At 25.1% G+C, this 27,511-nt stretch overlaps 1 protein-coding gene across 1 annotated transcript; it reads left to right on the forward strand.

Moving 5' to 3' along the window:
• Positions 1 to 11,975: 11,975 nt before the first annotated feature.
• LOC114179167 (delta-latroinsectotoxin-Lt1a protein) lies at positions 11,976 to 14,367 on the forward strand. The gene is made up of 3 exons (XM_028065408.2): positions 11,976 to 12,704; positions 13,138 to 13,323; positions 13,875 to 14,367. The coding sequence occupies exons 1-3, from the start codon at positions 12,114 to 12,116 to the stop codon at positions 14,157 to 14,159; spliced, it is 1,062 nt and encodes a 353-aa protein (XP_027921209.2). The 5' UTR covers positions 11,976 to 12,113; the 3' UTR covers positions 14,160 to 14,367.
• Positions 14,368 to 27,511: the final 13,144 nt, after the last annotated feature.

Here is a 27,511-nt window from a genome sequence, read left to right on the forward strand (position 1 = left end):
AAACTTTTAATGCGGTAAAATATCCCTTCTTTTTCCATAAAGTGTTCCAAATAAGTTTTTTTGATATAGACGTGTGCTTTGTTGGAACTGCCATAGAATTAGTATAGTTTTTCATTCTTATAGAATTTTATGTGAAAGACATTTTGTGGTAAATTAAAATTAAGTTTATCTCTAATTAGACATATATTTTATATATTTGAATTTCCATTTTTTTTATTATATTTATAATTGTTTTTATTATATTTATAATATAATACTGTTTAGAAAGTTTTCCCCAAACACTGACTAGTTTTTGTGGCACAATAGAATCTACCAATAGAATCTACAAAGCAATGGCGGATCTTCACCAAAATTTGTGGGGAGCCAAAATAATATACTCAAATATATATATTAAGAAATTACACAATCTAAAGGAACGTCTATCGTATTATCAGCAAAATATTCATCTTTCGTTTTATTAACATACATTTGATTTAAAAAATATTCACAAGCTTTCATTTCATTGTTATGTGATAAATAGCCATATTATCATGTTTTCATCTTCACAAGTAGTTTCTCTATCAATTTTAAAAAATAAATTTATTCTTTTGTTTTTTATTAATATACCTATTTAAAAAATAAGTTTAAGACTAAAAAATAATTTATCATAATCTAATCAAAAGTTGAGAGACATAATTACTAAAAGAATTATGATAATCAAGTTACAATTAAAAATTGACTATGAAAAATCACATAGTACATTGTTTCTTCTTCTATATTAATAAAAAATCAATATACAAAAAGGTCATGAAATAAAAAATAATGTTAAATGTTAAACAAATAGTTCACTATCAAATGAGATAAGAGAAAGTTACCTTATTTATTTATTTAACAATGAAAGAGAAAATATAAAAAGATAGGGATAGAAATACTGAGTTTATACCTAACTTTTTTTTAGTAACAAAAGAAAATAAATAAACATAAAAGAAGAATACAACATATGAAAAATTCAAAAGATAATAAGAGAAAATAAAAAATTATAATTTTGAATATAATATTATTTAATTTGAAAAAAATATAAATAGTTAAAAGATTTAAAAGATTTAAAAAATTAAATGAAAAATAATGAAAAAGAAATAAAAAAAATTGGGAGAGGGGGCCGTGGCACCCGCCTGTACCTTGCGTCATCCGCCACTGCTACAAAGTAAACAACATCTATCTATAAACTAATATATAGATAGATAGATATATTAGTTTGGATATATAGATAGATAGATATATTAGTTTGGATATATAGATAGATAAATATATTAGTTTCTATATATATAGATAGATAGATATATTAGTTTGGATATATAGATAGATAGATATATTAGTTTGGATATTCAAAAAAAATGAATAGGTAGAATTAGAATTTTGTATGATATTTATGTTTATAATGTGTGATAAAAAGATACTATATAGAATGATAGTAGATTCTCGTTTGATTCACATCTAATTCAGCAAACGATCAAAAGATAATTAAAAGCATTTAGATCATCCAATTTCCTATATTTCTTTGAAACATTAATGAAATTGAATGAATTTATTTAAATTGATTGTATCCATATGGGATAAGAGAATAAGAAAAGAGGGAAGGGGAGCTTAAAAAAACATGATAAAAAAAATAGAAATGAGGGGATCAATTTAATTTGAAGTGATGGATGACTTAACTACAACGTAGACTTATGAAATATTAGGAATTTATGAAATATTAAGGATCATTGAATTATGGAATATTAAGGTCATAATTATGTAATATTAGAGCTTATATGATCATAGAACGTGAAATGTCATATAATAAATCCAAAAAAATAATTTGAGAAATTTTCCTTTTTAAATTCAAATTTAAGTTGTATATGAACTCGAATGAGTAGAGATCTTTTTATTATGAAATTTAATATTTAATCTAAAAAAGTATTAATTTTATGTATTATATTTGAATTAAAGTTATAATAACAATAATATTAATAATAAAGGTTAAATATATTTTTTGTCCCTTAAGTTTTAGTAAAATTTGAAATTAGTCTCTCTTCAAAAATTTTGACCAATTTAGTCCTTCATATTTAAAAATGCATGAATCTAGTCATTTTAACCAAATTTTGTTAAGTTTACCTGACGTTTCAAATGCATCTCATGATAATATTTGAATTATTTACATTTTTTAACACATTTTCGTTTCAATATTAACTCAAATATTATCATAAAATGCGTTTAAAATGTCAAATAAACTTAACAAAATCTGGTAAGAATAACTAAATTCATGCATTTCTAAACATGAAGGACTAATCTGGTACAAAGTTTCGAAGGGGGATTAATTTCAAAATTCTCTGAAATTTGAATGACCAAACACATATTTAACTCTAATAATAAATAATAGAATAGTATTAAAAATTGTGTATATAATAATTCAAATTGATATGAATTGTTATTTTCAGAAAAGAAGAACAATAATATGATACATTGTGTTTTAAACTAATTGAAGAAATAAATTATTTGTTTAAAAAATAATTATATATTTGTTACAACAAATCATTTAACTTTTTAAATGAATTTAATAATTAGAAATAGTATATAAAATTATGTATAGCTATTATTATATTAAGTAATGATTTTTTAATACAAGTTTAGAAAGAGATAAATAACAAATAAATATATTATAAATAGAACAATAATTATACTTGATTTCTTTTTTCTCGGCAAGAAATTATATATGTAATTATCAAATGTTATATGATATTGTTTTCAAATATTTCTTTGTAGCCGGGAACGATGAGAGAGATGACGGTGAACGGTGAGGGAGACACAAAAGTTATCGGTGAAGGAACAATGAGTCACATGAGTCAGAGAGGAGGGAATGGGAAATTTTGTTTCCCACAAATTTTATTTTAGATTATATTTTTCATCAGGTTTGTATCACATTTTACTTGTTTTTCTCACACATTTTAAATCAACAATTATATAATTATAGAATAAAGAATTCACGTTTTCTTTTTCACGGGCTCTAACTAGGGATGACAATAGGGTGGGGACGGGTTTCACTATTTCATACTCATCCCTGTAAAAAAAATGCATCCCCTCCTCATATCTAAATCCAACGGGTATTAAACTTTTGTCTCATCCCCATCCCTACCGGGTAACGGTATAATCTCGTACTCATACCCGTACTCGTTTTCTTACTACTTTAATATTAATTTTAATTATTTTTTATAAAATAAAAAAAATTATGATAAAGGAAACATAATATTATCAAATATTCAATATTAAGAGGATGATTTCTTTCTTTGATATCAAATCTTTGAAATAAATTATAATTGTTTACATTAGATTAGAATACCAAATAAAATCTCATGAGAACCAAACCAATTATTAAATTTGCAAACATTAATGAAACCTACTTTATAAATTTTAAAAATATTTTTAAAAAAAAATATAAAAGGAAAAAAAATTCAAATTAAAATATATTTTTAATGTTTGTTTACTTCAATTTTTTAAATTATAATGAATCTATTTTTTATACACTAATAAAAGTTATAATACATCACTTGACCAAAATGACGCGAAGAACAAATAATAAACATAATAATAAAATTTTAACATAGATATTGTATCTTTTGAACTTAAATATATGTTGGATGGTGGTAAAAAAATATTTATGGCAATCACATTAAATTTTTATATTGTAGTAAATAAAAATTATTTATAAAATTATAGTGAAAAAAATTAAATTATGATTGTAATGAGTTAGAAAATAAAAAATAATTAGATAAAATTTATCGAAATAGTATTCTACATGATGAAAATAAACAAAAAATAAAAATATTAAAAAATTAACAAATGTGTGTCTTATAAACAATTTGGAGACTATTAAAAGGAATCGCACAAAGGAAAACAAATATATAATTAAGGGTATGATAAGATGAAAAATATCTTAGAGATCTAAGAAAACTTTTCAAATATCAACATATATACTCAATGGTTGATAAAAAATGACACAAAGAACAGATAATAAACATAATAATAAAATTTTATCATAGATCTTGTATTTTTTGAACTCCAATATATGTTGGATGGTGATAAAAAATATTCATGGCAATTACATTAAATTTTTATATTGTAGTAAATAAAAAATATTTATACAATTATAGTGAAAAAATTAAAGTATGATTGTAATGAGTTAGAAAATAAAAAACAATTAGATAAAATTTATCGAAATAATATTCTACATGATGAAAATAAAAAAAAATTAAAAAAATTAACAAATGTATGTCTTATAAACAATTTGGAGACTATTGAAAGGAATCACACAAAGAAAAACAAATGTATATTTAAGAGTATGATAAGATGAAAAATATCTTAGAGATCTAAGAAAACTTTTCAAATATCAACATATATACTCAATGGTTGAGAAAAAAAAATTGTTTTAGCGAAATAAAAGAGTTCTTCAAATGAAACAAAAATTAATAATAATAAGTAAAGAATTTTTTATTTTATTTTATATTACCTAGTAAATGAAAGGTTTATGCTATTAAACACTTAAATTGAGAGTATTAAATATTCTCATGTGAAAGGAAAATATACAATAAATAAAAATATTAAAAAATAATATAAATATTCAAATGTTAGACATAAAAGTTTTTTAATTGACATACATAGTTTTAACATAATTACATAAATGTTATGATAAGATAAAAAATATATTGGAGATGCGAATGAGTTTCATGATAAACTAAATAATTAGAAGAAATAAAAAATAGAAAGTATATATATATATATATATATATATATATATATAATTACTTAATTAATTGTGAATATTATAATAATTTAAACGAGTATGGAATATGGCGGGGACGGGTATTATGACGGGGATATATACATCCCCATCCCCATCCCCATACCCAATTGAAAAAATCGGGGATTCCCCATACCCATACCCATACCCAGTCAATGCGGGGATTCCCCGTCAAAACGGGGACGGGTTCGGGCAATACCCACGGGGACGGGTTTATTTGCCATCTCTAGCTCTAACGATATTTATTTCATATTTATAAAAATGTTGTCTATATTATATTTAGGTCACACTTATTTATTTATTATCTAGTTTAATGTGACTAAAATATAAAGATAATGATATTTTGATTCACTTTTTTTCATCTACTTTTAATTTATTCCTTCAATTACTCTTTAATTATCTATTTTGATATTTTATAGTGATGTAATATGATAATTGAAGGGTTATTGGAATGAGAGTTAAAAGTACAAAATGTTGTAGTGCCATAGTGGTACTTGGTGTGCCTGCAATTTGGTGCTTGACAATTGTGGGTATTCAATGGTGTTGGATAGTGGGATAATGGAACCACTAGAAAAGAGAGAAAAGAAGAAACATTAGTGAGAGATAAAATGAAATAAAAGTGCATAGGTAACCAATATAAAAGATACATATTATATCTATTTTAAGAACAATTGATGTAATCAATAGTATAACGAAGGGCTTTGGCACTGGTCTTTTTGTCATTATAAATTGATTCTAACCTGCTCTCCCCTGTTTGAAACAAAGTGTGCTTCCGGTTCTGTCGGTGTTTGAAACAATTTTGTCTTCTCCATATTACTATATCTCTAGAGTCAATAATTTTATATGAAGAACTACTGAACTCAATCATTGTTGTCGTTACTCTTCAGTTTTCTGTTGAGGTCTATTTTGTAGAGGTACTCCAATTGGATCTGTGATTGATTTCTAGGTTTCGTCATAAACCTAGTTGGTTACTTCCAATTACATAAATCAATAGTTCAAACCGCACTCAAAGGTAGGGTATTTCCCATTTTTATAGGAACTTTTGTACCAGAAACAATGGTATCTCCAATTATAGCCCCTCTGGGGTGTAAAATATATTTTTTTCTCACCATCCCCATAGTGTATGAGACAAATGGATGCATTTCGATTATGGTCATATTCTACGGTTAAGATTCTACCATATATGTTTTTTTCATTCCGTCAAAAATCAATTTGATGGTATAGACTCTTATGACCTCCCATTCTAGGCCCTGCGGTAATTATTCTTCTAGCATTATGACCTTTACCACAATGATGTTGTCCATAGATCAAATGATTTCGTGGATTGAATTTTTCTTGACTGTCTACAGTTCCATTGCATATGCTTTTGGTAGAAGTTTTGTATAAATGTATCGCCATGTTATTAAATATTTTGATTTCAGTTCTTTTCTTTCTAAGAGGTGGAATAGAATAACCCGACTTTTTCCTAATATTTGCCGGTAGACGAATTGTAATATTCAAATAGTAGAGTTAAGTGGTAATCAACGCATCGAGGAGTCATTTTATATTTAGAGTATCTTCATACGAAATTTGATCCTTTTTGAAATAAAACGACAATATATATATATATATATATATATATATATATATATATATATATATATATATATATATATATCCCTTAGACCGGTAGTAATCAAAATTAAGATCTATTTAATCATTAATCAAACAATCCATAGTAAGAAAACTATTAGTAGAATAAGATCTTTTTTATTCATAGAATTGTAAATACACCCGTGTTTAGAAACAGACCGGCTTGACTCACTCAACAATCATGGAATGACCCCTTCAAAAATTGATTCTTTTTTTGATATATATAGTTACAAATTTTGATATTTTTAAAATTATGTATAGTATTTTAAGATTTTTTAAATTATGTGTAGTATACAAGGAATCAATGAGAATTAAATTAAATATTTCTTATTTTATTAATAAATCATAATATATATTAGTTAATAATAAATTTGAAATCAAATATAATAAAAAATAAAATAATTATTAAAATAATTTTTAATTATCTTTTGAATTTCTCACATATTGTTCTCATCTTTCATTTTTACCTGTTTTTTTTTTTATTTTTTAAAAGAAAAAATCATTATTTCTACTCTCATTTCTTATTGTTCTCTTATTATTGACAAAAAAACATATTTTTTATCTCACTTGATGGTGAAATATTAATTTAATAATATTATTTTTTATCTCACGAACCTTTTGTATATTCATCTTTTATTAATATAAAAGAAAAAAATGTTGTACTATTTGTTTTTTCATAACCGATTTGTAATTGTAGCTTGATTATCACAAATTTTTTCTTTTAGTATTTACGTCTCAATTTTTTATTAGATTATGATAAATTATTTTTTTAGTCTTAAACTTTAAAAAGAACATTATATTAATAAAGAATAAAAGAACAAAGTTATATTTTAGAATTGATAGAAGATAAACTATCCATGAAGATGAAAACATGACAAGTTCAACTTTTTCACCTATATTCTGAACCAATCATGATATTAATGACTCAATTGTTCAATAATAGAAGTTCTTTCTTAAAGTTCAAAGAATTACATGTGAACTATGTATGTTGTTTCTACAGTTATAATAGAAAAAATATTTTTTGTAATGAAAATTATCAAATTAAGATTGTCGAATAAAAATGGAAGATAAAATTCTTGTCAACAATATATTTATTTACATTGAAAAAGAAATAGCTGAAGATTTTAGTTCTGATTCAATTATTTGATGAGTTGAAGAATATGAAGGAACAAATAACAATCCTTTATATATGTATGATTTCTTTTATAGTTACGATCATACTAAATTATGTATTCATTATTTTTGTCTTAGTAACAATAATTAAATATATAAATTTTGATTGTATTATTTTGGCTCCCCAAAAATATTAGTCAAGATCCACCACTGGGTTCTACAACTGAAGTGTATCTAGACAGGATAAAAAAAAAGAGTTTAGGCTTTAGTTCTCGATCGAAGCCTATACTTCAGAAATAGGCTTCAATGGGTAAGACAACTGAAGCATAAAAAAAAAAAAAAATTAAAGCAATAGGTTTCTATCAAATGCAAGAGCAAGAGCAAGAATGCGATATCAAGATCAACCATTCAAATAGGAACCAACAACCAAGACAACAACAATGATGTAACATTTCAAACATAACCTATCAAGACTTACACACACCTATAATATTTCAAAACGCAATAAAATTTCTTAAAATATTTGTATAATTCTTGTCTTCGATTCTTTACTGGAGTTAATAGTTATGTAATATTTTAAAAATTATCATTGCATCATTATATACTTTAGTTACCAGTACAGGCTTTGATTATTTTAAGACCAAAGTCTATAGTTATACAAATAATTTAAAAAATACCATCTTAAAATACTTCATTTTTTTTTTCAAACCGCGATGAAGTTCTATTATCGCATGATGAATATATGTCATTTACATTAGTTACCGCTCCAATTAATGTAATATTTGTACACTAAATTACAAAATTATAACAATATACTTTTATTTATAATAAGTGTGTTTGATCAGATGTAATTTATCATTGAAAATGTGGTTTTTTCACTAGTAATAGTAAATGTTTAAATCGGTGGATATTTGCAAAGAAACTCTAATACAAGTCATACAAGAAATAAATACGTACGTAATAATAAATAATATATACATTATAATTGTCATTTATTTATATATATTTAAAAATAGATTTTTGCCTGCTTTGATCTCAACTAAATGCCAATATTCATGTTAATCTTTTAATTGCTTAATCATTTTATTAGTGACCTAAATATTTATCAACGTGTAATTTAGAATTCTATATTTTAATCATTTAAAAACATCCCAAACTATTTTCGGTATATAGTACTTATCATTTAGTTACAATTTCTATAATCAATATATATATATATATATATATAATTATATTAAGAATTTTTTTATAATATATATAAATATTCACTTATACTATCAACAAAATGGTAATTTGATATGCATCACTTTCATATTTTAAAAAGAGTTCAGACTGACTGACAGAATCATATTGTCCCTCTTTGGATCCATCTATGCTCACACATTACCACTCAATAATTTCTGACTTTTTATTTTTTTATGAAGAACTTCTTTAGTTTGAAGATTCAGCATTATTTAGAGATAGAATTAACATAAATATAAGTTGATTTTTCTAATATTAAATTAAATTTAAGGTCTATTTTCTAATAAAAATTAAAAGGTTAAATATGTTTTTGTCCTTCAAGTTTCAGTTAAATTTAGAATTAGTCTTTCTTCAAAAATTTTGACCAATTTAGTCTTTTATCTTTAAAAGTGCTTAAATTTAGTCTTTTTAACCAAATTTTGTTAAGTTGTTTAACACATTTTCGCTTTAATGTTAACTCAAATATTATCATAAAATGCGTTTAAAATGTCAAATAAATTTAACAAAATTTAATAAAAATGTTTAAATCCACACATTTATAAAGATAAAAGATTAAATTGGTATAGAATTTCGAAAAGGGACTAATTTCAAAATTTGTTAAAACTTGAAGGATAAAACATATTTAATCCAAAATTAAATAACACTGTATAAAACAAACTTCCAAAGTTAAGACACATGAACATAAGAGCAAACTTTGTCATAGCCAGATAAAAAATGACCCATCATAAAAAGAAACACTGGATATATTCGTTTGGCATGTATGATGATGATAGTAGAGGTGTGATTCATAATGTCTTGGTACAAAAGCAAAAGATACCCTCTTCATTAATTACTCTATTTTGCTCAATCTTCTCATTCTTATCTCACAATCATTACAGTATATATGGCCAACATGGACAACAATCTTTGTTTTTCACTTCAAAAGGAAGAAATGTTTATTAAATTGTATCTCTACTTCACTCTTAATATTTTCCTCACATTTCCACTTTTCTAAATCTAAACTTCATCCAACATTTCTGTGCTTTAGCATGAACTTCTCTATCCAATTTATTGTGAGCAAGAAACACGAGATATATGATTAACTTAATTATAAATATGTCTGAACAAATTTTTTTTTTGTATAATTATTAATTTGGTCTCCAATTTTTTTTAGTTTGTTCAATTTGGTTCCTGAATTTTTAGAAAATTTAATTTGGTACACTTATTTTTTAAAATGAATCAATTTAGTACCATATTGAATACACTTGATTAATACATCTCTAAATGATGTTAACTATGTTATATATTTATAATAATATTGCAAAAATAATAGTTGTAACATGAGCAAGCCTCCCTCCTTTTTAGGATGGTGCATCGAGATCTCCTCCACATGTTGATCCCACATCCACATTTTATGGGATATTATTTTCCACACTAGACTTCGAGCTTGTATTTTTTCACCACCTATAAATAGGAGCTTAAATCCTCTTCCAAGTCTGAACTTTTCTCATCTCTCCTTTTCTTATTTCTCTATTCTCTTATATTATGGGTTACTTATCTTGCTAGTTTCTGTTATCCTCGAAATATATCCGAGATGTTCATGTTGTACCCTGGGGGATTTGCGCATATACTGCGGATAAATCCTTAAGGGCAGTGTTTTTACACGTCTCAGGAAATTCTTTTATTTATGCTTTTATCTTATTTTATGCATATTTGCTAACAAACTACACCCAACAATTAAACAAATCCAATTAACAACTTCATCCATATTTCTATTGCACAGTGACAACTACCCGTATACCAATGGCGGTTAATCGGATTATAACAGCAGATACTAAATTAAATCACTTTAAAAAATAAAGATATCAAATTGAAACTTCCAATAATTCGAAAACCAAATTAAACCTTCAAAAAATTTGGAGACCAAATTGAACCAAATCGAAAAATTGGAGGATCAAATCGATAATTATACCATTTTTTTACAATAAACTTTTAAGAGAAAAAACTCATAAATTAAAATTAACATGCACATAAATTAAATGATAGAACTGTTTAAATTTTTATTTTTTAACTTATAAAATAGGTTTTTTTTCCTCATATATATATATATATATATTGTGAGGGAATGCTTGTCTAAATATTTCGTATGGAGAGAAAGTTTGAATCATGGAAAACATAATAGGTTGAAAATATTGGTGCACGAACTTTTGCAAAGAAGGATTATAATTTTCAATCAAATCAAATTAACATTGGGATGAGGGACTAATTATAGTATGTACAATGCTAATTAGCATGGAAAATTGAAATATGTCTAGCTAGAGAAGAAGAAATGAAAGACACTTTTTTTGAAGTATGAAAATGGAGTATCTTTTTATTTTATTTTATGGAATCATGATTGCTAGCTAGCTAACATTCAAATGTCTTGAGTTCCGAATCCTGATATTATAAAAGTGTAGACATTATTTTACTTAATTATTTTCTTGACTTGAACGCTAATCTTTAGACATATTTTTGGAAAGAGTAAAGAATGAATAAACACATAAAGAGACGAGATGAAGTTGTGGTAAGAGAAATTATAGAAGAATATTTGTTTATTTCACATTTTATTTTTCTTTTACACTTTAATGGTTCTCAAAAGGCAATCCGTTTTTAATAATTAAATTTAAATCATAATAAAATAAAATAAAATATGGCATTAAATAGTATTATCTTTATAGGGTTAGATCTGAACCTTTTGCAGAACATTAGAACGAGGAAACATTATAGTTAAAGCGTGCTTACTTTGTTATCATTTGTTGGATGTGAAAAGACAAACAATTCGGTGTAAAGCAAAATTAATTAATGCCTCATAGGAGGCACAATATGCAACTTTTCCGTAATAAATGGATTATTTGGATTTACTTTCCGAAATAAAAAATATTTTTATTTATTAACTATTCTTTTACTAAATATTACATAATAATAATAATTATTATTATTATTATTGTAAGTAACTTATTAATGTTTTTAGGTGTTTTTAACGATGAGTGGCTATCACTTCTCCATTTGTTACTTTATATATACAAATATTTATTTTTTCAGTGACATTTGTAATAAGAAGCAACAATTATGTTCCTCCATAGTTGCACTCATGTCCCTTAATGAACACCTAAAGCATTACTATAATGCACCAAACACATAACTTTAGGCATGAAGAAAAGAAAATGCCCTACACTTTGCCACTCTTTCATAATGCAACCCTTCTTTTTATCCCTTTTAAAAGCCCCTCCCTCCAAAGCCTCTTTCTCCATGTAAGAAAAAACCACTCACAACACCAACACAAACACATACAATAATGTCCAACCACAATGCAATGCACCACAACAACGTTGTTGAAGACCATGAAACTATGTATCAAACCTATCCTTGTCCATACTATGTTCAAAGTCCCTCTACTCTTTCTCACGCCAATAGTGCTGACATTCGCATCCAAAATGATCCGGAATCAACTTTTCATTCTCCTATTCGTTCAGAAACTCATCCTCTAAACCCTACTCATGAAGAGGACGAAGGTTCACGCTTTGCCCTCTGTCGTTATACTTCCTCTCGTGGCTCTAGTCACTCCTTCTCTCATCATAAGAAAGTTTCTTATGATGGAAGTCATGTTACTGTCACTGAAAATGGCGACGTAAACCGTTTTGTTATTGTTAACGGTGACGGTGACAATGGGAGAGATGAAAATGAGAGTAGAGAAGAAGGGTCATTTTTTGAGTATTATTATGGAGAGAGAAAAGGGGGGTGGAAGAGGTACTTCTCTTACCGGAACTCGGATTCTTGTGCATGGATTTGGTTGCAAATGTGGTGGAGAATTTTGGTGAGCTTTGGAATTGCTTTGCTTGTGTTCTACATTGCTACAAAACCTCCATCACCTAATGTCTCCGTTGAGGTAAGTACACACTAAAATTCTATAATATGAACCCGTGTTAATTAATTGCATTAATTGAAAAAAAAACACTAAGCATCAGTGTTATTTCTAGTTATATAATTAAGTATATATATATATATATATAATAAAGAAAAATATGTTAGACCATTTCCCAATTCTAACAATGAAAGTAGGTAGCAATGTAGGTGAAATAATTGTATAAATTTAGATATACTTTTCTTTATCCGCTTCATCTTTTTGCTATAACTTTCATTATGCTTTCTATCTTTTGACTGTTAGGTTGTGTTGCAGCTATCATAACCAAAACTGTAGATAAAAATATTGTACACCCAAGTCAATAAATATCAAATAGTTTTATAAAATCAAGAACTTTAACATATAATACAGATTATATACATGGTTTTATGTTTATGGTTGGTTAATTAATTTGCAGATTGCAAGGTTTTCAGAATTCAAACTAGCAGAAGGGGTGGACAGAAGTGGAGTGACAACAAAGATTCTGACCTGTAATTGTTCGTTGAATTTAATGATAGAGAATAAATCCAGGTTCTTTGGTCTTCACATTCGACCTCCCACCATGGACATGAAATTTTCCAACTTACCTTTTGCATTTTCAAATGTAAGTATACACTAATCAATATATTAAAGAATAGATATGTATATTTTGAAATAAAATTTGAAGTACAAGTTGGCATGAAGCTGCAAGTGAAACTTTTTCTTAAAAATAATTTAAACCTAATTTAATTCTAGAAAATCGATATTTCCATTAAGGTTTGCACTCTTACTTATATATGTTGTAAATTCATTTTATTTTTAGTTTATGTGTAGTCTTCAACACTCCCCTAATTCTATACATCTTGAGCGTAGAACTAAATATTAATGGGTAGTCTGATAACATGGTAACATGATATGATGTGTTCAACAAATAACAAATCTTGTTAGAATAAACTTTGATTGACTCTAATACTATCTTAAGAAACGAACTTTAAATCTAACTCAACTCAACGTTACAAAATTATCTTATAAAATAAGATTTGCATCCATAATGTAAATTCGTTGTAACGTATATTCATTTTATCTTTAGTCGATGTTGAATCTCCGACACTTTTGAAATAAACTTTTATATGTTTCATTCCTTATAAATAATGTTATGAGGTATACTAAATGCAGGCTCCTGAGCTTTATGCGGAGAGTGGTTTAAGTATCTTTGCACTGCAATTGGGAGCAAAGAACAAGGCAATGTACGGTGCAGGAAGAAACATGGAAGATATGCTAGATTCTGGAAGAGGATTGCCTCTGGTAATACGTGTAATCTTGAGTTCTAGTTTCAAAGTGGTTCCAACCCTCATAAAACCAACCTTCCATCACCATCTTCAATGTTTGGTGCTTCTCAAGAAGAGTTATGATAAGAAACATCGAACCCAGGAATTCGATAGCACCTGTGTTGTGAACTAAGTTCTTGATTCGTTGCTTCGATGTTGTTGAGGTCTATACACATTATTTTATGATGTAGGATACTAAAAGCTTGAGGAACTTGTACACTCTATTACTTCTCTTCTGATTAATAAATATTTAACGAATTACGTTATTATATTTGTATTTAATTAATCAGATGGTATCTACTTTCGTTTATATATGTCAATTTGATACCTATTTTTAAAAATGTATCAATCGAGTCTCAATTTTTAAAAAAGTGTCTCAATTAGGTCCCTTCTAAACAAAAATTAATAATACCGTTAACTATATTAATGACTTTTAATATTAAATCTTAATATAAATATCAATACTTAATTTTGGAAGTCATTTTAAATATGAATACTTTTAACGGTATTAATAATTTTTTTCTGAAAAAAACTTAATTGATGCATCTTTTCAAAAGTTAGGACTCAGTTGACATATTTTCAAAAACAGCTATCAAACTGAAACATCCCAACAAAAATGAATATCATCCACTAATTAAACCTATATTTTTTTTAAATATAATTTTTGGAACAAAGACCGAGGAGATATTAGATTAATCGGAGAGGTTCACTTCTCCAAAGGAATTGAAAATTCCTTTTAGTTTAATTATATAATTTAATCCTTTTAGATTAATATATTTTTAATATAGTATTTACCATTAAAAAACATTAAAAATGATATTGTCTTGTTCAAGTAACACCGAAATACATCATATCTTAATTTAGGTTATTTAGCAGTAATGAGATTAAGGATTTAACACTATCAAACAATTCACTCAAAAAATGTATGGGATAAATAGTTGTTTTATTACAATAAAAAAATTTATGGTATTAAAACAAAAATTTTAATTTCGTTGTTTTTCATTATTCTTCACAAGACATTTATAATGAATTACATCATCTTTACTTTTGTCATCTTTTTATTATTTCATGGTTCTACTTCCGCAACACAAGAGAGTAAGCGATGACAGCAAGGGGATAGTTTTTTCTTTTGAACACCCTCTTTGAGGTGTATAAGGAAACCATGGGTGCAAAACGGAATAGGAGAAAATGGTACGAATGGCATGGTCCCAAAAATGGGCCCAAGGTCCAGAAGAAAATGGTACGAAGGGCATGGTCCAAAAAAAAAACTAGTAGGTCAATGTGCATGTAAGACAATAGGAGCATTGTAGCAGACTTTATGACTGAACACATTTATAAAAAAGTTTACACTTTAAAATTTTAATTTATACCATTCAAATGACTAATTTTTTAACTGGTCAAACGTAAAATAAGATTGAACTTCTTTATACTTTAAAACTAATTAATAAAGTTATCTTAGATTTCTTCAATAAAAAATTATGAGTATTTTTGCTATGGTAAGAAAAGGTTTAATATCATAAAATTAAAAGTTTAAAAAGGAATGATATTTTGAATCAAAGTTCTAATAGATTTGGAATTAAAATTTTGGTTGATATATTTAGGAAGAACAATCGTCATTAATATTTGTATACAATAATGGTAAAAATTTTGCTTTGCAAATATATGAGACAATAATTAATAATGCTTTATTCCACACTATTAACACTATTTTCTTTATTAAATATAGCAATTTAAATTTTAAATAATAAAGCAAGTGTTTTTTTTTTTCAATCATTCCTCCTTAATGATCCATTTTCATAAAAAAACAGTTAATAAATTAGTTTAACATTTTGAATTTTTTTTCAATTAAGATCTAGGGATTCAACTTTCAACTTCAATATAAAATCATAATTGAAGATACTATTTTATAAAAAAGAATCGGTCTTTTTTCTTAAAGAAGTACTATATAATATTTTATTATAAAAATTAATATTATACACTTTTGGAAATTAACTCTTTATTCTTTAATTACTGACGAAAGTAACAGGTTTAATGTTATATATATATTTTTAATTATTTTTTAATAATAAGATTAGGAAAATTATTTGATTACTTTTTTAAGCTCCTAATCCTATTTAATTAAAATAATCTGAGCTAATAAAAAAATTAGACCTATTATTTTTTGAGAATAAAAAAGATTCACCACTACTCCACTTGTATTCACCAAAATACTCCACTAGTCCACTTGCAATATTTTGTTCGCATATCTAATTATAAATTATTTATAACATTTCATAACAAATAATTATACAACTTTATCATATATCATTAAATACTTAATCATAATATTGTAAAGATAAACTTAAATGGTATTATACTCCCTATTTAGTCTTTTAATATTATTTACATATGTAAATCAAAAGTTTAACATTATATTCGTTACTACTATTTTCTTTTAAAATATCGTAAAATATGATTAGAAGTGCTTTGTACATCAACAATTTATAAAAGTACAGATAATTTTGGTCTGCAATTAATGATATATTATTATTATTATCATTATTATTAATAATAATAATAATATGTAATTAAAGGGACAGTTTTATCACTTATATCAAGTTTAATCATAAATATTTTCTTTCATGAAAGACACTTGTAATTTTCAAAAACATGTTCAAGTTCTTATTGATAAATATTTTTGTAACTTGTAAAAGAAAAAAACTTACAATAAAAAATGTATTTCTGTAACTACATTTTTTTTTTAGAAAAATAATTATTGTTTTCATCATATTGTTTGCAATATGATCTGTTTAGTTTGTAATAAATTAAGGTAGAAAGAAAAGAAGAGTTGGAAAAGATATAAAGATGAATGTAATTGATGTGAAAAAAGAATGTTGAAGAATGAATGGTAGAAGAGAAGAGAATTAATGTCAAAGGATGTGAAGCTTTTTGAAGATGTTAAGTTTCAAGCCCCAGAAAGAGTTGTTATATGTCAAATCCATCAGCAATGTTGGCAACATTACGACATGGATGCCATGATGTGCATCAAACAAAACTGAATCTGCTATCAGCGTGCGAAGATGAAGATATTTTTGTATCAGAGACCACTTCAAGTTTTTGAAAATGGAGACTATCCACTTCCATTATCTTTCAGAAAAAGTTTCACGTTATTATTGTGGGAAAGAACCACAAACCAGACACAGCAGCCATTACGATGCAAGACTTCCATCTTATTACACGTGCACCAAGATATTACAATTGTGGTTGGGAATCACGCAATAAGAAAATAGCATCTCTATGAACATATCATATATATATATAATCAATTATCTAAGTTGATTATGATGATCTTTTCTCTGGAAAGCACGATATCAATGATAATGAAGTGTTGATGGAGGTTAGGATGGTGGAGTGGATGTGTTTTGTGTAAATAATATGTGTAGTGCTGGAAATGGAGAAGATGAAGATGAATTCAAAAATTGAGAAGACGCAGATGGGTGTGAAAAATCCACATCCACGGTTGGAGACTTCTTCATATTGAAGTCGTCAATGATAAATATGACTTTAGTGTTTTTAAGATTAAAGTGTCCAATGACATTAACGACTTTAATATGAAAAAGTCTACAATGAAATTGGCGACTTAAAACTATATCCGTAATTTTTTTAAAAATAGATCCAGATTGGTAATATCAAAAAAAATTAAGACCATTTTGTAAATTAATCCAACTTTGTCCAACACTTATTATATGAGTCAAGCAACACACGCATTAGACAAGTTTGTCTATACACTGATTAATAATATATAGTATAGGAGGTTGTCCATACACTGATTAAATGAGTCTAGCAATATATACTAAACCAGTATGTCCATATATAGATTAGATGAGTCTATTAATACACATTAAACAAATATGTCTATTCATTGTTTACACGAATCTATGAATATATATTTAACGATTTTATCCATAAATTGATTAGATGAGTTTAACAATACGCATAGGGATGACGACAGGTCGGGTACAAATATTGATTACTTGGTACCTGCCTCATCTAAATAGATCTGGTCAGTCACTCTATTATCCGCTGGATAATTTTTCTTTTTTATACTTGTGGGTACCTATGGATACCCATATATATATATATATATATATATATATATATATATATATATATATATATATATATATATATATATATATATATATATATATATATATATATATCTATATATATATATATAATTGAAAAATAAATCTTTAAAATATAAATTAAAATAAAAAATAGTTTGTAAGTAAAATTCAAATCAAATTACTTAATAAAATATTAATGCAAATAAACTAGGTGTTTTAAACAAAGAAAATTTAAATGAATTGCATCAAAATATAAATTTTAAAAAAAACTTTTACAGAATAACTTCAATTTCATAGATCTAAATAAAACAATAAAAATATATGAATTTAAATTTTAAATGGTTATTCTATAATTATTAATGGGTATTTCTGAATCAGATATTATGATACATGTACCTGCCCCATTAGCAGAAGCGTAATTAAATACTCGTATCCATTATCCGTAGGTATCCATTAAAGATATCCATTTAGTATTCACAAATTTTATCCACGAATATTTGCGAGTACCGATTATTTTGCCATCCCTAAATATATATTAGATGAGTTTGTGCATACATTGAATATGCCAATATAACAATACACATTAGATGAGTTATTCATTCACTAATTAGAGGAGTCATGCAATATACATTAGATGAGTATCTCCATACACTAGTTGGATGAGTCCTAAAATATATGTTAGACACGTTTTTTCATTCACTGATTAGACGGGTCTTATAATACATATTAGACATGTATTAACAATACACATTAAAGAAGTATATCCATACACATGTGTACCAATACATGTTAAACAAATTTGTTGATGCATTGATTAAACAAGTATGATAATATACATTAGACAAATAGATTCATATACTGATTAAATGATTATTTCAATATACTAATTTATCTAAATAACTTTGTCAATTCATAAACCACTTTAATTACTACAAAATTCACGATCCACAATTATATTCATTACTCTATATGTTAAAATTTTAACTTATAAAAACAAATTAATAACATGTTCCATTTGTACGTACACTTCTTGGACACAATGATAAATCAATCTAATTACTATTACATATTTTATTATATATTTCACATATATTTTAGTAATTATTTAATTTTTTTATATCATTAAACTTTTTATTGAAATATCATGTTTACAAAATTATAAATAGTCATAATACATGCAAATAAATATTCTATTCAAACATAATAATAATTATACTATTTATTTTCTGACCAGAATATTAAATAAAAGAAAGCGAAAATTTTAGATAAAAATTAAACACTAAAATTACATTTAATTTAAAAATATTAATGAATGAAGATGTTTGATTGAATGATGCATGTTTTTATTATTTTAGAAATATGATGATGATGTTTAATGAGTTTGTACTTTTAAAGATGCTAAGTCTGAAAGCATAAATGCAACAAGAAAAGTTTTTGCCACCAATGTGGTAACTGATATTGATATCATCACAAACATTTTATGCGCGCGTGGATCCATTGTTTGCCCCAGCCTAGAATAATGCAAGAACCGGACGAGTTTCGTACACACAAATTTCAACTCAAATAATTATTCTTCTAAATAATAGGGTGAGCCACAAATCAAGGGTTTTGTGGCCGACAATCACAAATAATCATTATCAATACTTCTTTCTTTATTTTATTTTCATTTTCATTATTATTATTATTATTATTATTATGGTTTAATTATTCGTAAGATACTCATTTTGATAGAAGTGTGTCAATCTGGTACTGCTTTTAAAAAAATGTGCATCCCAACTTTTGAAAAAAGTATTTTAATTAGATTTCTTTGAGACGGAGTTGACTACCGCGGTCAACAACATGCCACGTGTAAGTCTATGTTTTTTTTAATTTAAAAAAAAAATATTACGTATCAGGTCTCTATGTATTACACATAACATTGTCGGTATCACGGAAAATGCAATTGCACTTTTTTACAAACGGATATCAAATTAATATATCTCTACCAAAATAGATATCATACAAATAATTAAACTTTTTTTTTTCAGATAGACACAATACAAATGTCTAAACCTAAACCCTGATCTACCCAATCAAAAGTGTTAAGTGTTTTTATTTTCTTTGATGATATGAGACGTGGTAGGTTGTGAGAGGAAGTTTATGGTGAGAGATGTTTAATCATGTTGGGAAGTATATTTATATATTAATTGGATATGATAAATTTAGATCGATAATTACAAACTTTTTTATTTTTAAAATTTTAATTATATTAATATTTTTTAAGGTGTTAATTATTTATTTAGCGTCTAATGAAATAAATTAAAATGATTATAGTATTTATCTATTAAATAATTTTATTATAAACAATTAAAACTTAAGTATCAGTGATTTAAATTATAATATTTACATATTTGTATCTTAGAAAATATAATATAGAAAAATTAATTTTTTAATTTTAATTTTTAATTGAAAAAGTTAGCAAATTGATTGGTTTTGTTCCGTTTTGACCCATCAATTTATTATATTAAATCCTAAATCTCAAACTTTAAACCCATCAATTTATTATATTAAACAAATCAAGTCAAAGTAGATTAAAAGGTTGATGGATTAAACATTTCAATTCAATTTAGCAAATTTTGACGAAGTTTCAAACCACCTTACAAATTGTAATGCACTTTACCATATGTAACTCTTTCTCATTCTCTCTTCTTTCATTTCTTAATTATCCATTTAAGAAATAATATATCTTATGTCAACATTTTCATCATATTTATATTCATATTTTGACATACACAATGAATTCTTTAAATTTTAACACATTCAAAAATACATGACACTTATTTTTTCCACTCATACAGGAATTTAGAACGTTTATGCAGAAGTTTAAAAAGAAAGTAACTAATATATTAAAGTGCAAGTTTTCTTTTTATGCAGACCACGAACCAACCTCCATGAGCTACAAGTTATGTGAATCAGGCTTTTGCAGGCCAACATACTCATTATCTCGGTCCGTCTCGAATTTTTTTTGCATGTCTAAGGGCCAAGCCTACATTATTATCCCTAATTCTTTTAATACTATTAACACCATCTAATTCTAGAGACTTGAACCTATATTTTTAAAATTCAATAAGTTAAATAATTTCTTTTGAAATTGTATTTGACTAAAACCGAATTATCCAAAAATTTGGACAACTAAATATCTTAACCAAAGCTAACACCATCTAATTCTAGAGACTTGAACCTATATTTTTAAAATTCAATAAGTTAAATAATTTCTTTTGAAATTGTATTTGACTAAAACCGAATTATCCAAAAATTTGGACAACTAAATATCTTAACCAAACTTCCGTACATCCTATCACCATCGAAGCCCTCCAACATTCTTAATTGACTTTGGAAATTAGTTTAGTACGGTTGCCTTTTACTCCATTAGCTATTTCAACAGTCAAAAGTAACACTCTATTTGGACAATTAATTATCTCTATTTTTATTTACTTTTTAGTTTTTTTTCTTTAAAAAAAAAGCCTTCAAAAAACTTTTTATCAACCCAATTTATTAAAAAGCATTTTCATTTACTGCAGTTAGCTATATATGCTAATATAAATCTGAACATCATCATAATAAAGTAGACATGAATTTTTCAAGCCAAAAAAAATGTATTTAAAAGTAATCTTTAAACTGAATTAATCTTGCAAGCGAAGTATACGTTATATAAATCGGAAGTACTTTTGTTGAATTCTGATAGATGAAACTAATAAAATTCAACAAGAATATGAAACTAATGTTCGAAAAGTAGAAAAGAAGAGAAATAATTTAAAAATAACGAATTTCAAATAAAAAAAAGTTTTCAAGTGAAAAAGGAAAATAGTGATTTAATAAAGAAATTGCACTAATGATTGTATTTCATCAGAACTTCCTAAGTGATTTAATAAAGAAGCTTTTAATAAATCTGTGAGCGATTAAATTGTCTCTTAAATTAGTCATTTAGTCTAGTCCCTAAATTCATGTAAAGTCTCATAACCTATTAAAGACTATATAGGAAGATATACCATAAAATTTAACAATTTCTTCGAAATATCATTGTGTTAGCTTTTGCATGGACAAAATCATTTTCACTAATAGAAAATGGCATTCTTAGTCAATATGAATCTTATTACTCATATATTATCATGTCCTTAAATTGTTTATGGTAAAAAGGTAACAAAATTCAAAAAAAAAAAATGTTAGCCCACTTTCATATTGATAAATTTAATTGTTAAATTATATTTCAGATCTTTAATATTTTACTTTTGACTTTTTACAAGTCAGACAAGCTTATACAAACTTTGTTGTATCTCCTATTGTGTTAAGTTATTAAAATGATTTTTTATATTTTGATATATATTTTTGTCATAAGTTGGAAATTAAACTCATTTTATATATATATATTTTTTTCTATAATCATCTCCTTACATTACATATTTGTTTAAAGAGCTCTTTGTTTGTGGTTTTCGTTCACCATTTGTTCTATGACCACATTGTTTAGGTGTTTTTGCACGGTGACCATTGTTGTTGGATTCATTTCTCATTCAAGCACTACACTCCCATGTTTGCATTCCTCTGTTCATCCTAAACCCTAAAATTTATATGATGATGTACTTGATTTATTTTTTGTTGTATGTATCATGATAATTTTAGAGGATGATGAGTCATATACCTTAAATGTTGTATACATGAAAGTATAACAAATATAAAATGTAAAAACATGAAAAACTTGTGACAAATATGTGCAATGTATACACTCTACAAACAAATATACAAAAATTTAACTAAAGAATCAATTTCTATCTATTTTTGGTGAAATTTTCAAAATCATTACTAGTGATGAAAACTAAATTTGTATGTTGTTTGTTTTTGTTTAAAAAATGATATCTAGTGTTGTTAAATCTTGATTTAGTTTTTTAGGTTGTTTAGTAAAATGTAAGAATTTCTAAAATGAAAATATTTTTTTAATTCATAATAGACTACAGTTGAATAAAGGAATTGTAGTCTATTCATGACTATAGGTTACGATTCCTTTAATAACCATAATCTATAGTCAAAAATAAAATACAATTTTTTCATGAATTGTACACTCAGATACGATTCATTAAGTGTAGTCTTAAACTCTCCCATCTTTCCTACACTTAAATATACTATTGTTCATTAATTTTAGTTTAACATAAAAAATAATCATAACCATTTAATGCACTACTCAAAATTTACATAATTTTATGAACATAATTTTATGAAATTAATCATGAAACAAATTAAATTTTTAGTTTACAATCTTAAAGTTAAAGTGGAAATTTGATCTGTCCTATTCAAGATTGTTTCACCCAAAATTCGTAAAAAGAGGTTCTTGGTGTGGTAGCTTAGGAAATGATTATGTAGTACATGTTGAAGCATGTTCGAGGCTTTTTTTGAATAAGGGATCAAATATTGTGATCATTAAAATTGATAAGATTGGTTGATATTTATTTGTCTTTTCTCATCCATATTGTAATGACAAGATTGTCTTATCTTTATGCATTCATAACATTCAATTAGTTTTTTTTAAAGAAAGTTATTTTGAGTGTTGTATACATGACAACGATGAATGTATAGTTATGAGCTTCTTGATAATTGAAAAAAATGAATTAAATTGTTTAAAAATAATAAATCAATAATAAATTAATTTAAAAATAAATAATCGATTCAGTATATAAGTACTAAACTATTTTATTTTTAGTAAAATAAAATAAATATATAATTTTAATATAAAAACTTTAATATTTTAATTTTATTTGAACTTTATTAATGATTGAGATAGTTCACCACATATTTGATAGATAGAAATCGAGAAATGTGTTTATTAGGAGAAAAATTAGCGTTGATACAATTAATCTTGAAATGAATCTTTTGCTTTTTTGTTGGCTTTGTAAATTTAAAATCTTTAATGCTTTGTTCAAATTTAATTACATATTAACTCTAACTTTTTTCTTTAATAAATGTTCATAAAAATTATTAAATACCAAAGTAATTAAATATATTACCACTTAAAGGAATTCGAACTAGGAATTAAAATTATTATACTAAAATAATAATTTTTTTCTTTACATATTATGTTAATATTTATTATACCGTGTAAACTATTTATCTTTAATTTAACCTCTTAACCATAACAAAAAGGAGATCACCGAAATGAGTGATCGCATAACCATCACCATAACAAAAAATGGGTCACTCATATAACTGAAGGAAAATATATCATATAAAAAAACAAGGGACTCACCTTGAGGGGAGATTGTTGGAAATAGTCTAAGTGTGAGTCAAAGTCCCAAATAGAATAGACAAAGTTAAACACTATATAAGAATAAAGACCCATAACATCATTGTTTTAAGGTTTTGGGCGTAAAAGTGATGTCAAATGTCTTGTATGTATAAGACTAATGTCATATAACCATATGGAACCACAATCTTTCAATAACCATATCTCATATGATGAAACATAATTCAACATAGATTAAGGCTAATTTTAATTTTAAAACATCATGGCAATTAGTAAAAAGGATCGAAATTAGTTCTATGAAGTGCATAAACCTTCTCCAAAAACAACGAAGGAGTGACATTGATGTTGTGGAATCACTAACCAAAGTAATGCTTTCAACATTTTCACTAAAGAAATGATTAGAACTCAACGATTAATTTATCTTCCAACCAAACTTATCGTTTTATCGTCTTATAATGCGCATTTCATGAACATGGGAGTTGTGATGGCAACGTCTCATTTCACTCACCATGCATTAAATATATTATTTTTCAAATTTTTCTCTATTTATCAATTTATGACAATATTATATTGATGCTTCTTATTAAAAACAACACTAACTTAACTATTTATTATATGGTATGGTAAGATACCACCGATTGAAGAGAGTACATATTGGTACGATACATATTCCCTTTAGATATTTAGGTAGGCCTATAATAGAAAATTCTAGAAAACATTTGGTACGATATAATTAACAAAATAAAAAAGGATTGTGAGGATATAAAGAAAAAGAAAAATTTCTATTCAATACACTTTAATTTACCCAATTGATAATTTATTATTCTTATTGGAAGTCCAACATCAACTACAGATAAAGTCAATTCATATCTTTCTAGACTGTGTTCAACCTACTTATATTTTTTTTTTCTAAAAAAGTACTAACTGTAAATTAGTAATATAATCGGTTTTTTAATCATGTATGTATATAACATTAACATAAAATTAAAATAATAATAATAATAATAATAATTATTATTATTATTATTATTATTATTTTCGGCATTTACATGAAATTATTGATAAGATTATATATTCACATAAAATTATTGATAAGATATCTTATTATTATTATTATTAAGGAGTTATAAGGTGGCTCAATAAAATCGTAAGAAATGATGATAGAGATTGTGAATTTAGTTATTATAAAAATTTAAGAATTTTTTAAATTAAATAAATTAGATAACCAATTAAAAAATATAGTTTTTTTTTCATACAATCCAATACACTAAGTATGATATGAGTGAACACTAAAATTTATAGTTAGATAGTCTCATGTTAAATGAATAAAAATATTATAATTTAATTTGATAAAATTGAAGCACAGCTTTCTTGAAATGTAATATATTATTTAAACAAAATCATACAAAGAAAATTAATGTTTAATTAAAGTTATGATGAGTAGAAAAATAATTTAAAAATTGGAATAAAGTTGGTAAATATAGAATAAGTTATAAACACTTAAAACAAAATAAAAATATGTAATAAAATACGGACTCTTTAAACAAAGAATAAAATAATTGTGAAATTAAAATTTTTACTTTTCTACTAAATTAATAATAATTTAGTAATTTAATATATATATATATATATATATATATATATATATATATATATATATATATATATATATATATATATATATATATATATAACACACTCACACACATATTCATCGTTCTCATAATTTTAAAATAATTCATATGTTTTATACTATATTCTTATTATATATTTGACCAAACACATAAAAGATGCTCTATCCCTCAATCTATTTTATTATAATAGGCACGTTTAACAATATACCTAAATAAATTTCCATGTAACATCATATTCTAACGAAATTTTGTCTTGTTTATTTCATTTTTTTTTTTTTTGACAAAAATGTTGTCTTATTTGTAACAGAACGATAAATATTATTCATCCATTGAGATATCGTAGAACTTCTAATCTTTATCACAGGCCTACTCGACATAAGAGTATTTCTTTTAAATGTTATAGTATTTTTTTTATTTACTTTTTCGTCGTAAATTGTGGAAGATAATCTTCGTTTGGGTAATAAAATTTATAAAGTTAAGTATTAAATGTATACATTATATTAAAATTCACATTTTAGCTATTTTACAATTTCTTTTAAGGAATTAAAACTCAATATAGAGACAAAAATAAAGAGATGATAATAGTTTAAAAAGAATCACATAAAAGAATAAATATAGAATGACAGTGTTTTAACATGGTTGAGAAAATATACCATAAATATTAATTACAAAATAAGTATACAAGGAATATTTCACTTAGAGAATGATAAGTGGAAAATCTAGGTTTTTAAATATGTATTTTTATTTAATTATTTATTTTGTATAGATAGAAGTAATATTTACAAGACACTATTGTTCTAACTGTGGATTAACGCAAGTAGTATTTTTTTTTTCAAATATTAATATAGTTTTATATTTAGAATTTAAACTCCACAAGAATTGCTAAACTATAAAAAATTTTACCTATACCCTATGTTATATATTTTAATTTATAAGATGAGAGAAATGAGTGCCATACGTTTTTTTTTTTCATGATGTGATTAATATTTTAAACATTGTCTAATCTTTTTCCATATAAAATTAAACTTTTAAAATGAAGTCTAAAATTAATTTGTTTTTTTAATTTGTAGAATAGTTAAATGATTTATATTTCTTAGAATAGTTTTGAACATATGTAATTAAAAAGGTTTGTAATATATGAAAACGGTTAATAATCTTAAAAGTTATTCGTATGTTAAAAACATTTTTTTTCTTTCTTTAATGAAATTTATATTCAAGCATTTTATTTTAAAGTTTTTTTGCATTATGATATTTCCTTGACTTATATGTCTACGCATATGGTTAACATTTTTAAAACCCACAGAAGTAGGGTCTTATTTTTAATCTTTTTGAATGCCTTCTCATTATAACTATTTTTTCCCTTTCTTTTTTCTTCTTATTTTTCTCTGTTGTAAACTAATGAATAAATCCATAGAATAATAATAAATAGAATTTCTCATTAATTATTGAACAAATTCCCAACATTATTAATTTT

This window comes from Vigna unguiculata, chromosome 1 (assembly GCF_037176805.1).
Source record: "Vigna unguiculata cultivar grain cowpea cultivar isolate G323 ecotype 2 chromosome 1, ASM3717680v1, whole genome shotgun sequence".
NCBI classification, from domain to species: domain Eukaryota; kingdom Viridiplantae; phylum Streptophyta; class Magnoliopsida; order Fabales; family Fabaceae; genus Vigna; species Vigna unguiculata.

Coding starts and splice junctions, on each gene's coding strand:
- LOC114179167 (XM_028065408.2), top strand. CDS start 12,114: ATGTCCAACCACAATGCAATGCACCACAACAACGTTGTTGAAGACCAT. Junction 12,705..13,137: donor CACCTAATGTCTCCGTTGAG/GTAAGTACACAC, acceptor ATTAATTTGCAG/ATTGCAAGGTTTTCAGAATT. Junction 13,324..13,874: donor TACCTTTTGCATTTTCAAAT/GTAAGTATACAC, acceptor TACTAAATGCAG/GCTCCTGAGCTTTATGCGGA.